General features: G+C 45.4%; 1 protein-coding gene across 1 annotated transcript; it reads right to left on the minus strand.

Moving 5' to 3' along the window:
* Window positions 1-3,393: 3,393 nt before the first annotated feature.
* LOC113486286 (glutathione S-transferase theta-1) lies at window positions 3,394-14,130 on the minus strand. Its single transcript, XM_026860035.1, has 5 exons — window positions 14,112-14,130; window positions 10,285-10,372; window positions 9,045-9,195; window positions 6,657-6,833; window positions 3,394-5,677 (listed from the first exon to the last, which is right to left on the minus strand). The coding sequence occupies exons 3-5, from the start codon at window positions 9,054-9,056 to the stop codon at window positions 5,477-5,479; spliced, it is 390 nt and encodes a 129-aa protein (XP_026715836.1). The 5' UTR covers window positions 9,057-9,195; window positions 10,285-10,372; window positions 14,112-14,130; the 3' UTR covers window positions 3,394-5,476.
* Between the last annotated feature and the right edge of the window lie 1,547 nt (window positions 14,131-15,677).

Here is a 15,677-nt window from a genome sequence, read left to right on the forward strand (position 1 = left end):
CCAAAGCCCCGTCCAGCCTGGCCTGGAACCCTGCCAGGGAGGGGGCAGCCACAGCTGCACTGGGAAACCTGTGCCAGGGCCTCACCACCCTCACAGGGAAGAGTTTCTTCCTTACATCTAATTTAAATCCACCCTCTTTCAGTTTAAAATCACTACATCTCCTGATCAAGAGTCCCTCCCCACCCTTCCTGTAGCCCCTTTAAGCCCTGGAAGGCTGCTCTAAGGTCTCCCCGGAGCCTTCTCTCCTCCAGGCTGAACCCCCCAACTCTCTCAGCCTGTCCTCACAGGAGCTGCTCCAGCCCCTGATCATCTTCGTGGCCTCCTCTGGACCCACTCGGGCAGGTCCGTGTCCTTCTGACGTTGGTGCCCCCAGAGCTGGACACAGGACTCCAGGTGGGGTCTCACCAGAGCAGAGGGGGCGAATCCCCTCCCTCGCCCTGCTGCCCACACTGCTCTGGATGCAGCCCAGCACACGGCTGCCTTTCTGGGCTGCGAGCGCACGTTGCTGGCTCACAGGCAGTTTTCCATCCACCGATACCCCCAAGCCCTTCTCCGCAGGGCTGCTCTCCATCCACTCCTCGCCCAGCCTGTGTCTGTGCCTGGGATTGCCCCGACCCGTGGGCAGGACCCTGCCCTTGGCCTTGTTGAACTCCATGAGGTTGGCACAGCCCCACCTCTCCAGCCTGTCCAGGTCCCTCTGGATGGCACATCCCCTCCCTCCAGCGTGTGACCGCCCCACACAGCTCGGTGTCGTTGGCAAACTGCTGAGGGTGCCTCGATCCCACTGTCCAACAAAGATGTAGAACGGTGCCAGTCCCAACACCGACCCCTGAGGAACGTCACTCATCACTGCTCTCCCCTTGGACATCAAGTCATTAACTGCAACTCTTTGAGTGTGACCATCCAGCCAATTCCTGATCCACCGAGTGCTCCATCTGTCACATCCACATCTCTCCAATTTAAAGACAAAGATGTTGTGCAGGACAGCGTCAAAAGCTTTGCACAAGTCCAGGTAGATGACATCAGTTGTTCTTCCCTTATCCACCAGCACTGTAACCCCATCATAGAAGGTCACCAAATTCTTCAGGCACGATTTCCCCTTAGTGAAGCCATGTTGGCTGTCATCAATCACTTCCTTATTTTCTGGTGCACAGCTTCCAGGGGGATCTGCTCCATGATCTTATTGGGCACAGAGGTGAGACTGACTGGCCTGTGGTTCCCCAGGTCCTCTTTATTTCCCTTTTTGAAAATGGGGGTTATGTTTCCCCTTTTCTAGTCAGCGGGAACTTCACCAGACTGACACAACTTCTCAAATATGATGGATAGTGGCTTACTCACTTCATCTGACAGTTCCCTCAGGATCCACCAATGCATCTCATTAGGTCCCATGGACTTTCAGGTTCCTTGGATGGTCTCAAACCTGATCTACTACAGTGGGTGGTTCTTCCTTCTCCTAGTGCCCACTTTTACCTTTGCATCTTGGGCGGTGTGGCTGGAGCTCTTGCCAGTGAAGACTGGAGCAAAACCATCATGGCATACCTCAGCCTCCTTCGTATTCCAGAAGATCAAGTCTCCCTTTCCTGTCCAGAGATGGCCCACATTTTCCCTAGTCTTCCTTTCATCACAGTCTACCTAGAAAAGCTTCTTTTGTTGCCCTTGACGTCCCTGCCAGATTTAATTCAATAAGGGCTTTAACCTTTCTAACCTGATCCTTGGCTATTAGGACAGTTTCTCTGTGTTCCTCCCAGGCTACCTGTCCTTTTTTCCACCCTCTGTAGGCTTCCTTTTTATGACAATGAGGGTCTTGCGCTGTCCTTCACCCAGGCAGGGCTTTAGGTTTTCTGTTTCCCCTGAATTGCATCAGCTGGCTTTTGCCCCTTTTGCTTTTTACAGTATGCGTTGCTGGGATATGTATTAGAGACTGTAAGAGCAAAAAAGTACATCTCACAGACAGAAGGTGTCCTGGTTTAGCTAGGATAGGGTTAAGTTTCCCCAGCAGAGAGGGGGGAAGGGATCTCCAACTGGGTTATTCATACCATACTTACATCAGGTCCGGGTGTGGGATCGCAGGAACTTTTTCCTTTGTGGCTTTGGTGACGGGGAGCATGCGAGTGAGCTGTCTGTAACCACTGCGGTATTTCTCTGTATATCTTCTGTCTTGTTTACTGTTATTACTGTTTATCACTGTTATCATTGCTACTGTTGTTGTTCAGATTGCTTATTATATTGTTGTATTAAATTTCTTCTTTTTTTAACCCGGGGTTTGTGCCTCACTTCCAGCCTGACTGGCTGAGAGTGGGGGAGGGGCAACGGCAATGTTGTCTCCGGTCCCAGCAGGGCTTAAACCACCACAGAAGGGTAAGATGAGCTTTGAGAAGGTTCTTACTGCCAGTGGGAAGTAATTTCTGGTCACTGCAACAGACACCACCGTGCCCGTCTGTGCAGGCAGGATTGAGAATGGAAGAGCAGTGATTTCTCAGAACAATAAATTAAAAGGCTTGTTTTATCCAATATATATGATTACCAAACTAGCTTCTGCAATCAGGACTTTGAGCTCCCAAGTTGATAAGTGACCCCAGCAGGCTGGCTCACAGGGACAGTCTCATCTACAGATCAGAGGTTTCACAGAGGCTGAGATACTGTCCACGAGGGTTACATGTGATCATTTACAGCAAAAGGTTATGAACCAGCGAGATTAAAATATCATCTTGTTTAAGGCACAGCACTGTTGTGAAAATTGGCTCTATATAATGTGACACTTTGGTTTTCTACAGTTCTAGACAATCCTAATGAAACCTGATGGAATTGCTCATGTTTTTGCTGGGGGAATTGCTTGGCCTTCACTGCTGCTGATGAAGACTCTACTGGCATGAGGAGCAGTGTGTATAAACCAGCCTGCAATAGGGCTGGAAAAAGATTTCTAGGAGACCCAACTGGAGAAGGGACAGGGCACAGCAGGCTGGCAGGGGGAGGCTGCCTGCAGTGGTAAGCAGTCATACAGATGCTCCCTTCAAATCCAGGAAAGCAGCTGAAGAAATAACCCAGTAAAACTGTTAGACTCCAGGGTAAATTTGCAGAAAGATATAATCTTGTAAATAGATCATCCCAAGTTTGTCACTGAAACAAAGGCAGTGGAGGCATTCAGCCACCTTGCAAACTGTAGGTGCAAGCCCACCACTGCCCGATGGCTGGGAGTCATTGCCTCCATGTAAGATGCCATTTAGGATCTATTTTTCTATTTCTCTTTCATTCCTTCAAACAGTAAAAATCTCTTCCTATTCCAAGGCCAAAGAACCCCATATGACACCAAACCAGCATATCAGAAAGCCTCCAAAAGGGAAGAGAAGATTCAAGTATCAGATGTTACAGCAATTACAACAGGACATGGGGCTCTTCACAATCGCCTTTAATGATATGCATTGTCCTTCGCTCTTGATGGTTCATCATGTGAATGGCAGATTGCTTATGGCCTCCGAGTTTTTAAACTAAAGACACTTTTAAAATTGTCTCTGTCTTGGAGCAGGCAATTAAAGTGCTTGTAGGGGGATGAACATACAATCAGGATAGGACAGCACAGCAGCAAGTACTCTCAAACATGCTCAGCTTTTGGAAAACCATGGTATTTTTTCCCTCCTGCAGACATTTGCACATGTCATCATCCACTTAACAATTCCACTCTCAAAATTATCAAAAAATAAAATCCATCACTTCCCATTTAAAATTTAACTCGGTTGTGGACAGTATTTTGCGAATAAAACATCCATAAAAACATACTATTCGCTAAAGTTTGGGAAGAAAAGAAAGGAAGGGTGTGAATAAACACATGCCTGTTTCTGAGATTTTTGGTTCATAAGAGAGGGCCTTCAGTCAGGTCTCTTGTCTTTATAAGGAACATAATCACAAAACAAAATCTCCTGCTAATGCAAGCTGAAGTATACAACAGAAATCTCTTTCTAGACATAGAATGTAAAGATCTCCCTAAGCTCTGGACTAAATCAGTAGTATCTAGAACTGAAATCTTAGTGAAAAACATCACCAGAGCAGATCCAGTTTCATAGAGCTTACCAGCAGAAACATCACGAGCCAAGCCATGGTAGTACTGGAAAGAAAAGCTATTTGATTAGTGAGAAAAGCCGTTCCTGAATTGTTTACTCATTTTGTCTTATTTCTTACAGGAAGTGTTGTTGGGCAAGGATTTCAGGGTAAGGTTCAGGGCAACAACTATTTATGAATGGAAACACACAGAGATATATATATTCCATCAGTTTCTGCATCCTTTACAATTTGCTATTTTAAACTGAAGAAACTAGAAACAGTTGGATTCTCTGTTTCACCTCATAAATTGCTCTGCAGTACAGAAGGGTTTTGTATCTGAGCTACAGCTAACCAGAAGTAAATACAGCCAAGAAAAAGAGTCCAAAAGCTCCAAAACAACTCTGCCCTTTTATTTTGATGGGTATGCTGCTCGGTGCCACAAAATCTGTCTTATTGCTTCAGCTGCACAAGGGTGACTTACTTGGTGAACTTCCATCCAAAACAGTCTCAAAAGAGCACGTCTAGATTTATTCCCTCTGCATTTTCTAGGAGACATGTGGATTGCTATTACAGTATTACCACAGAACAAAACAACTTGATTGCTGCCATATTTCAAGAAATCACTGTGCATTTTTTCAGTGTATTCCCTATATAGTATCAATCAAGTACTTTAGATAGGCAGTTATTCAAAGGCTGTGGCCACCCTCAGCATTTTGAAGTTGCTTGGTCTTTACCACAGGTATCTCCAAGAACTGCCCCTGCCACATGTACTGGCAGACCGAGCACCAATAAAACCCAGGCTTTCATAAATCAAGAGTAGTGGTTAAACTGAAGAATTACAAAGATTCACAGCTGTAGCTGAATATGAAGAAACTTCTCATAGGAACCTAAAGGCAAATAGAAGAACTGTGGAATGTACATGGACAGTCAAGCAAAATACCTCAGCAATAAGAAACTTTAAAAATAAAACAAATTTCAATGCCTTTTTCCACTTTTGTGACTGCCTGTAGTTTTTGTGCTATACTTGTGCGTGCAGACACAGGTTAGGAAGGTGAGGAACAGGCATGCTGACACATGAAACACATAAAAACAACGCTATCCTATACAGTTCTCTAATGTTCCAAGTTTGCAGGCTGGCTCAAATTTTGTCAGGAAATACCATTCATGTCTCTGCCATCTCTGAGAAGACTGAAATAAAACCCAGATGCACATGTTAAGTGACCTGTAAGGCCTCAGCATTTTGTATAACTTTAATGTTTCAGGTCTTAAAACCTTCCCCATCTTCCACCCCCAAAAATACAGGAAAGGCCTGGCAGGGGGTGAAACACTCTGCAATTTCTCTGTTAGGATTACAGTGCTCTTTCCAGTTGCATGTAGAACTGGATGTCAGAGAAGAAGTTAAAAAAAAGAAAGGACAGCAAAAATGGCGAGATAGGTTAATTCATTTCAACATCTTCAGCAACACAGGTGCCAGTTGCTCTTTCAGCCGCGGATCAATTTGAATGTTGCTCAGTTCTTTGATACTGAGGATCATCTCATGGGCTTGGAAGAAAAGCTCCTTCCCCACAGCATCCTCCACCCGCCTGCGCCACTCCATCAGCCTAGGTCTGTCTTCAAAGATGTCACAACCAACTCCAACAGGCTGCAGAAAGGGGGAGAGAGCAACAGTGAAGCACTGGGCAGCCCCTTTTTCACCAAGACAACAGGCACCAAAAGTGTACTTGCAGGTACAGGTGGAGGAAAAAAAAAATAAATTAAGAAGAGCTTATAGATGAGCACTAGGAAGGAGGAAAATCTCCTCTGGTTGGGTGTATCTAGCTGGGGGACTCAGAAGCTAGCCTGTATTTTAAAGGACATTTACAAGTCAGTTCCTGAGTGCTGGAACAGCTGTTACGACCAGCAGAGATGACTACCACTTACTGTGAGTGGGTTTCCACTACAGCATTGAAGATGTGGTGGGCTGACAGTTCCAGGGACAAAATGCTAAGCATTTAATTGAACTGATGTCTTAGTTGACACCATCTACCCCTCTTCTACTTTCTGTCTGTGCCACTCTCTGGAGCACAATGCTGTAGAGAAGCAGAACTGCTATTTTTCAGCCTTTGGGATACAGAACTGGGAGAAAGAATCACTTTTGAGCTGCAGGATCCAGGCCCTGACAGTCTGGCAGAGAATAACCAGTGTGTAACAGACTTAATTTGATGATTGCCTCTGAGATTCAGTATTGCATCCTCCAGACGTGGCATGAAGAAGAACATCTGAAGAACATATGGAAATATTTTTATCATAGAATAATAATTTTCTTATTTCATCAGACCTATCCGCTATTGCTTCTCACTTCTGTATATCACCTCCTTCTCTGGAGGTTAAAAACTAAATCACAATAAAGTATGAGGGAGAAGTATTGTTAGAGAAGAGAAACAAGAGATCTGTTGCAGCCAATGTTTTTACTTTTTAACTGTTTTTCTGAACTCACTCCCATATTGTCCTCATTGTCTTAGGCCAGTTCTGTTGAGATATGCCCTCGCTCCTCTTTCTTGTGAAGTGTTACCAGATGCTGCACCCCTCCCTGCCCAGCAGCATCTTGTGCTGAGACTTTCTTACCACACTCGAGCACTCACTTGCATCAGCTCCACAATAGCCACAAGATCTGCCAGAGAGATCTCGCTCCCAATGATAAAAGCCTTGTCCTGCAGAAATCTCTCCTCAAATTGCTTCAGTGAAGTGGACAGCCCATCCATAACCTCCTGAAGCTTCTCAGAGGGCAGTGGCTGCCCTGTGAAGAGGGGAATCAGCACCTGAGGAGAGAAGGGACTTAAAGAGTACAGTTGGCCATCTTATGGATCTGGTGGCAATCATTTAAGTTATACCCCATAAACTACTTATGATTGTCAGTGATCCTGCAGCAAAGCCACAGGAGGGGATGATGCTATTGCTTCACAGATTGCTGCAGTTCCAAGCAGCTCATGGACAGAGAGCACACACACAGTCCTAAGCAGCTGATCTGCCGTGACAGTAACCTCCAGCTAACGGGCAGAGATGCACAGAATGAAATCAAGAATCCACTCGTTTTGTGCCTGGCAGTCCTGCCCTCCCACTCCACCTTGGTGGGTTACAAAAGAAAAACAGGCAACAGTTCTAGGGAAGACAAATCTCTGCAGTCACCCCTGCTATGCCCTCCGTTTCAACAGCCTGCCAAGACAGGTCAGCAGGCTGCCTGCCCACCAGCCACCCCTGCTACCGACCCTGCTGTCTAACTGGGTGCTGGAGGCAGGCAGCTGCCTGTCCTGCAGGGTGATGGAAGGAGGGCATGGTGGTGGCTGTGTCAGGGAGCGTAGGAGGGACTCTAATGCATCAACACTGGCTGGAGAGGCAGGAAATGGCTCGTGATGACAGCAGCCAGCGAGGCTGGGAGTGGGTAAACACCATTCTCATACCAGCCTTTCTGTGGCCTCTCAAACATCATTCTTTAAACCACTAGAAATTTTTCCAGAGCAATCATATAAGTGCAGACCTTGTCTCCACAGACTTGCTGGCACAGGATGCAGTTGCCTTTCCATGATTTTTCACTGTTCACAGAGGTGTACACACAGAGGATCGCACAGTGTTTCACAACTATGCTGCCTCCCCCTACCACAGCTAAAGAACTACAGTTTCTTTAGAGAAGCAAAATTAAAGACACAAATTTCCATCGGTGGGAGTAGACTGAATTTCTACTTACTGCTAGTGTATTCAACAATTCAAGTTAGGATTGCTTAATCCAAGCCAGGATTTTTGTCAAATACATGTGGAATCTATTCCATCAGAGAATTCATGGCCAGTTCTCTTCCTAAGTGGTTTCAATTATGCAAGATGGGATCTCTGGGTATAATCACTTGAAACAGCATCATCTTCTTTTTCTGCATCTCAGGGCAGTCTATCTTCTCCCATGTCTAGCTAACATGCCTTCTGTCACATGGTGGCTTTATACGTTTTCCTATTTTCAATTATTCTGAGGACCTTTTCTTTATCTGGGTTATCTAATCAGCAACAGCAATTAGCTGGATTTCTTTCTCTTGGAGCACTGCAATAACAGCCTGCAGAGACTGGAAGAAACTGCTTCTTGTATGAATCTGACTCATGTGAATTGCTTCTTTGTGCTCTCTAGCCAAAAATTCAAAATGTCAATAAATCAAAAAGCTAAATGAGTCCTGATATGCTTTGTTAGGCACAAACAAGGGCAAACTTTACACAGGAAGAGTGAAGTTCTTACCCGTTTACTGGCAACCCTGATTTCATCTGAAAATCCATACCACAGCTGTATTTGCAGGGCTATTATTTGCACCTGGGTCTCTCCAAGGGTAGTTGCATTAACTCTGGTGAGTTGGCTGGAAATACATGTCCAGCAAAACCATTTGATACTAAATGATTTTCTGCCTCAGGGTGATTATGTTAACTTTGCATAAACGTGAATTGGTCTAATCACAATGAATAAAGAAATTCTGCCATTTGCTCTGTGTTGCTATTTAGTCTATCCCTGAGCCCATTCCAGAGAAGCACCTAAGGGTGCTGGAGGCAGAAGGCTTCTTCTGGATTTCCACCCTGTTGGGGCTGCAGGACTTGATGTATGAAGAATGCAATCCCTTCTGCTTCCAGCAACAAAGCACATGCTTGCCAAAGAAGCAAAACTTCTGCCTGTGTGCACACTTTGCACAGCTGTGCAGTCAGGGGTAGGCCCTTGGAGGAAATTTCCAATCTGTTATCTATTATTTCACAAATCCAGGCAATGGAAGTCTGTTGGGCTCTGAGACCTTCTGCACCAGAACTACTTTAAGGAAAAAAACAAAATGACCAAAGCTGCTTTTGCCAGATCCTGACATTGAGCAATTAGAAACAGCTCCTCTCAGCTAGGAATGGACTAGGTTTGTTATTTCAGCACGACAAGCTCTCTCCGAATTGGGGCTGTCCAAATGCCCAGTATTCTGTCAGGAAAACATCGCTTTACTCGTATTTTAATATTGTCTCCTTACCTTGATCCACATGGTCTTAGGAGCATTAGCCCGGATGTTAGCATGATGCCATGAGAGGTATTCATCTACCTGGGCCCGTTTTTGTATGTCTGATGGGTACCAGTGGTCGGGAGTGTTGTACTTTCGACTCAGATACAGCAGAATGGCAGTGCTGCTCAGACATTAACAAGCGACAAGAAAGGGGTCAGGGAGTTATGGTGCAGAATGCTTTTGCCTAAGCTCCCTCTCCTGCCCCTTCTGAACTTGCTGCTTCCACTAAAAAGCATTCAGATCAGGATTTCCGATGGAGTCTAGGGTCCATATACAGGCATCTAATTCATGTTGACATCAAAGCTGGCACTTAATCACCTTAGTTCCCACGAAAACTTTAACCTGCTGGAAAATCACAGCACTATTCTATGGTGCAGAGTGCTGCTGGACAGTACTAGGGTAAACAAACAATAAGCCTCCAGAATCACCTATCAGCAATGTTAACTCCACTTGTTCCTTGACAGTTCTGACCCATCTCTCTGACACCTGCACATGTTTATGAACTTGTGTACTAAATAAAACCCTCTCTAGCCTGCAGCTTCCATTCAGGTAAGTGCAAGTCCCAGCAAGGAGAACCTACAGAATCTTTTTGTGTTTTTCCAGATGTTTATACTTTCACTATTTGGCAGGAGAAGTCAGATGGAAAAATATCTTAGTCATCTGCAACCATATGTATACTGTTACTACAAAAAGAGATGCCACAGAAAATCCTGTGCTGACAAACAGAAGGAAACGCAGACCCTCCTACTATGCTGATACTACTATAGTTCGATTATTTCAGCATGCTGACACATTAATCAGCCTCCAAATTAATCTTATAATGTAAAACCTACATTTTATCTCTGTAGATGTTCACTTGGCCTTTATGACTAATTCAGGTAAAGAGAATTTTTTCCTAGGGCAAAAGAGATTGTTCTTCCTAGAGTAAAAGGAATTTTTATAAGCTTTAAACATTTCCCAGAAATGTTTATAATCCCATTTTGAGGTAAGTGTGATCAGGGTAAGATCAAGAAGTTAAGTCAGCTGATTTGTTTACATTCTGCAAGATAATTCAAACAGAAAATGGAAACAGAGCAAATGAGGTTATACTATTAAAAATAACCAACATGTTCATAAATTCTGTGATCCTTAATCATTCAACATGAATGACAGCTCCTAAATGCTGCACAGATTACTGGTACCCAAGGAAGTCTAAGGACTGAGTTCTTACCATTCTGCTAGGGTGAAGTCTCCATCCTTTAGTGCTGGCACTTTCTTCAAGAGGCTGACTTTGCCAGCTCCTTCACTATTTGATGGCCCTAAGAACACAAACAGACAAGTCAGAGGTTAGAAGTCTATCTACCAGTGAATGATAAATGAAATACCTGTAGCCAACTGGACAATCAGTGAACTGTGTTAGGTTTTCCCTATATGGCCATCTTTCACAATTAAAAGGTAATGAAATTGAAGAGTCAGTGTAAAAGCTATCCATAGAGGGCAGTCAGCTCAGGCTGGGCACATGGCCTGGAGCAGTGCACATTTCTGTACAGGAATTCTGTTGCTTGACTCGGGTATCAGTAATACTTGCAAAACTTACTGAAAAAAATCACTCCCTGAAAGGCATTTAGATACCACAATGAAGGTGCTGGTATTGAAAACACTATTGCAGATAACCAGGAACAGCTGACCTGACTTGAGAACAGCACGTCCCATGGCCTTAGAGACAGGGGGGGAAAAGACAGAAGTTAGGATGAAGACAAGTGAGTACCTAAAATATACTTAATATTTGCCAAGAAAGCAGGGGCTGGAAAAGTTGAGTTTGCATGCAGAGCATTCTAACGAGGGCAGATGATTGCTACTCCCGCTCCTGTTCCCACAGGCAACACCAAAACAAAGCAATTTTCCTGCAGTTTGTAAATGTGGCTGACTAGCTAGGATGGTGTCATGATGGAAAGCAACTGAAAAGCCTTGTGCCCGCAGAGATCATTGCAGTGGTTAATTAATCAAAGAGAACCCACCTGTCTTATAGACACACAGAGCAAAATTTTCTTCCTGTTTGTTTGACTCTGAAGAGCTGAGGGAATTGAGCATTTACAAAGAAAGTAAATGCTGTCAACAGAGCTGACCCCTCAGCAGACATGCAGCTGAGGATGTTTCCAGAGTTTTTGCTGGGATGGGAAAAACATGAATGTCAGCAATACAACAGTAGGCTCATGAAATAATTCACTCTGTCACACTGGACATTTGCCAGGGAAGCTTCGACCCTGCATTACCCCTGGCTCTGTATGTTAACCTATCTCTGTCAGGAAAATGCAGGAGGAAGACACCATTCCATACGAGTTTAAACTCCACAGTCCCTTGGAGTTTGGAGGTATTAACAGCTAACTATCTAATCAGGTTTTCAGTTTCCTGCTGCAGGCACCAGACTTGCCGGTCAGCAGTTACATGCCAGAGAATTGTACAAAAGTCCAAGAAGACCTGTGAAACAAAAGGTGTGAGGGAGTTGTCTGCTTAACTTAAGTGTTCTCTAGAAGGAGACATGATGTTTAGGGTGCAAATCCTGATCAAATCAGCATCAAAATCACGATCAAATCAGCATCAGGTCTTGAACAAAAATCCCTTTGTTCTAAAAAAATAAGAGCTGTTAACTAACAGACAGTGATCTGCATCCCCAAGAACTATTTGCCCCCATTCAGGAGGCAGTGTCAGTGTCTGCTTTGCTGGACAGCAGAGAGTAGTCTCCAAGAATTAAAACCAGCCTTTGGACTATCAAGTTTACTTGCAGTTGGCTCTGGAAAGGGGTGGGAGAAAGGCAAGTTACTGCATTACAAATGACAGACTAGTTTCCCAATATTGATTTCAGATAATGAGACAAATCAAACAGAGCAAACATTACCACCCTGTTCTCCTTTCTAGCTGACTAGCGTCTAATTAGTTTCTTCTTTGAGAAGTGCTTTTTAAAATTCTGATGTAAATAGCTTCATCAGAGACTAAGGTTCACATCCAGCGGCTGTCTGAAGGGATTCAAAGCCATGTCTCCCATTTCACTGGGAGATGTCTCTGGCTACCTGTGGTGACGGTGACCTCCAGCTTAGCTGAGTAAGAGGTTCCACACGCACAGCAGAACCAGGCAGCATTGTCAGGAGAGGCAGGAAAAAGAGCTTATTAAGAATAAGAGACAAATAAGAAGTGCAAGTTAAGCCTAATAATTGAGAAACTTGAATATAAAAAAAAAATCCCTGAATATCAAGCCAGCAGGCAAAGTACAAAGTACCTTACGCCCATGATTTATATCATAAAAACAGCGAGGCAAATTTGTGTAAATCTACTGTCATGCCAGGAGTTGCTCTGGGAAGGTGCTTGGTCCTGGTGTGCTTTTAGAAGGGCTCCAAAGGCCAACGGTCATAACCCAGCTCTGGTGAGGTCTGTAGAGCTCAGATAGTCTTTGGAAAAAATGCAGCAGAAAGTTGCAAGTCTTACAACTAATACTAATACTTACAACTAATAAGCAGTCAGTTCTCAGGACCTAGCTGACTAGTTGTTCTGCTGTCTGTGTTTATTATCCAAGGTAGCGGGAAACTGAGAAACAACAGTATGAGAAGTAAGCAGCGGGTGAAGGCAGCCTGAATCAGATTTCAGCCTGCTTTCATCATGCAGCAGTCCTAGCAGGAATACTGAGCATATTTGTCCCCTGATGGGGCTAACACGTCATTACAGCAGGTTGGACAGTAGGTCAGTGCCTGTTACACAGGCTGCACTGCAGCCCAGAGATGGCACCTTATTTGCTTTGGCTCATACAGGGTCTTTGTGTACAGACATAAAAGACCTGTTCCGAGACTCTGCCCCTGAGCTGCAAACTGATAAAGCCTATGAACATAAGTATGAACACTAACGCCAGGTTGCTTCATTGGGACCAATCGCTTATTGTATTAAAACAGAGACCGGTACTTGCATTTGCTGCTTAGCAGAGTTTAAGCTTGTGCCCCTCTTCCAGCAAGCAGAGCCAGCATTTTTGTTTAGCGGTATTAGGTGGCCCATCTTTATCATTCTTGTGACGTTGACTTGACTTAGAGTGCTGTTTAACATCAGTTGCATCTGGCATAATTAGTTCTTTATGTCCTCCAAGGATACATATATACACACGCTGCGTGTATTGCTGAGCTTTGAGGAGTAACTTTAATAAGCAGAGTACACACTGTCAAAAAGCAAGACAGGCTGCACACAGGAGGAATTCTTAAGCATAAGTCATAGTGCAGGGAAGGAGATTTACTGGTGGGTAAAAGAGCAACAGACAAGATTTTACAGAAGTAGAAAGGGGGAAAAAATAAAATCAGTATATTTGCCAGTCACGTCCCTGCCTAATCATCTCCTCAGCCAAGGATTTCCAAGCACTATGCTCTGCCTGAGGCCAAAAAGTAACAATTTACAAGGAATTTGCAATATGTAAATGGGCAATAGTCATCTTACACAGTTGGACAAGTCTGAACAGCTGAGTGTTTCTGCTCAGTACCCCACTCCCAGAGCGCTCCTCGGCTGTCACTGTGACTAATTTTCTAGAAATGGCTGGAGGAACATTCCTTGGGGATCCACAAAAATAGATGCAGCACAGCTATGAGACTGCTCTGGGAATAAGAGCCGCATGGTCAAACCCCTGTACTCGGGCCCCTCGGCAGAACATGCATCTCAAACCGCCCGGGTTCCCGAGGAGCCAGCGCTCCCCTCCCAGCGGCCGCGGCGCTTCCAGGCGCGGGGAGCGGATTCACTCCCATGGGGAGGCCTGGGCGGGCTCCGCCTGTTCCACGCCGCCAGGCAGGACGGGGCCCTGTCCTCAGGGCCACCGGGGAGAGCCCACAGGCGAACCTGCTCCGAGCTCCGCATCCCTCATGAGCGGGGATCTCCCGCTGCCGCCACCTCCCCGCGCTCGAGCGTCTCCTCCTCCGGGGGGTGGGTACTAAGCCCTGAGGGAGCAGGGGCTGTGGCTCCCCTCCGCAGCTTTGGGTGATGCCGCAGGGTCTCGGGAGCCCGCCCTCACCCGCAGCATCCCCCCATGGCTCCCACGAGGTAAATGCTTATTTTCATAATGTGACCCTGCAAGGATGCGTCACGGTGCAAACAGGGCCCTTGCACGACATCCTCTAAACCAGCGTTAATCTCGCACCACTAGATCTCAGTATGGTTTTCAGTTCAGAAGATAATTCTTTGGTTGCAGTCTCTGACCCGGGCTGTGAGGGGATGCCTGAAGGGCAGTGAAGCGTGGAGGACTTCTCTGTGGGCGTTACCTCTGCGTACTCACAGTGAAGTGACTGTCCTCTCCCCCTGATGTATTTGTCACTTCAGATTTCCACACAAGCAGAGGAGAACTACAGAATCTCAGAGTGAATTCAAGCCCGCAGTGTTTCACAGCTGTGTGACTCGGGGAAGGTGACGTGCTGGTTGAGCACAGGGACTTCTGGGACTCTGGAGGATGGAACAGCTGAACCACGCAGAGCAAAGTCACCCCCAGTCAAACCCACCTCGGCTCAGCTGACACCTTCTTATCAGTGCTGTGCCAGAGAGCTTGTATGTCATGCACAGATCCTTGGAAAGAGCCACAGGAGCCTCAGGGAGAGGGAGCTGGACAATCAGTTGCTCCTGTGTAAAGGATCATTATAAAGAGTCTGAAAAGGCTTGGATACTGATCTAGGCGCTGATTGACTGGATAAATTACAAACTGGAACACTTTCAGGTGTTCCCTTTATAGCACTACAGACTTCAGCTCAGAACTCCTTAGGAACGGGGCTTACCCTTAGGCTGTTCAGTCTGCCAGAGTCTGGTGAACAAGCTGCGTCTCAGTCTGAAGTATCAAATCCGCTTCACCACGCACATATTTTCAGAGTCATAGTGCAGGTTTATAACTCCATGATAAGAGTTTTTCAGTTTCTTGGCCAGAATAGGGAGAGGGGCTGTCTACACCCTGCAGTTCCCCTGCAGTACAGTTACCCTCTAGGGCACCTGCACGCTGCCCCAACACACCGGAGGTGAAGGCTCATAGAGTATTGTGGCAGGTGCTTGAGGTCACGTCAAACTCCTTCAGTGCAAAGAAATCTTGAATGTTAAGGGAGTGGGGGAAGGGAGCGTGAATGTGGCTTTGCACAAGCAATAGTCTGAGAAGGCTCAGTGCCTCAAAATGGTTGCATATCCCTACTCTGAAGATACCACAGAGAGGAGTTTGATGATCTCAGTAGTGGGTACCAAGATTAGCAGTGTGGGTTTGCTTTGTTCCTTTATTTATGGTTCAATTGATCCATTAGTCCTGTCTGGACTTCAAAGATCTTTTCATGCGCCTCCTGGAAATGTTCCTCCCTGAAGTTTTTCTTCAGTTTGCTGAATGCACTGCACTGCCCACGCAACCAAAGAGATATTTTTATCTGGTTGTGTTGTATGGCATTTGATTGCATTATTCCTGGCTCTAGGATAGTGCTTCTAATATTTTCATTTGGCTCCATCACCTCAAAGGCCTTTTTTCCTCCCTGTATTTTTCTCTATCAACTTTTTGGAAACAGGAACAACACAGAAAAAATGCAGTGTTTTGCAGTTTATTTGTGAATCATTTAGAAAGGAGCTCAGGGTGTGTATCTGTTTGTT

Source organism: Athene cunicularia, assembly GCF_003259725.1.
Source record: "Athene cunicularia isolate RWA chromosome 15 unlocalized genomic scaffold, athCun1 chr15_part1, whole genome shotgun sequence".
NCBI lineage: Eukaryota > Metazoa > Chordata > Aves > Strigiformes > Strigidae > Athene > Athene cunicularia.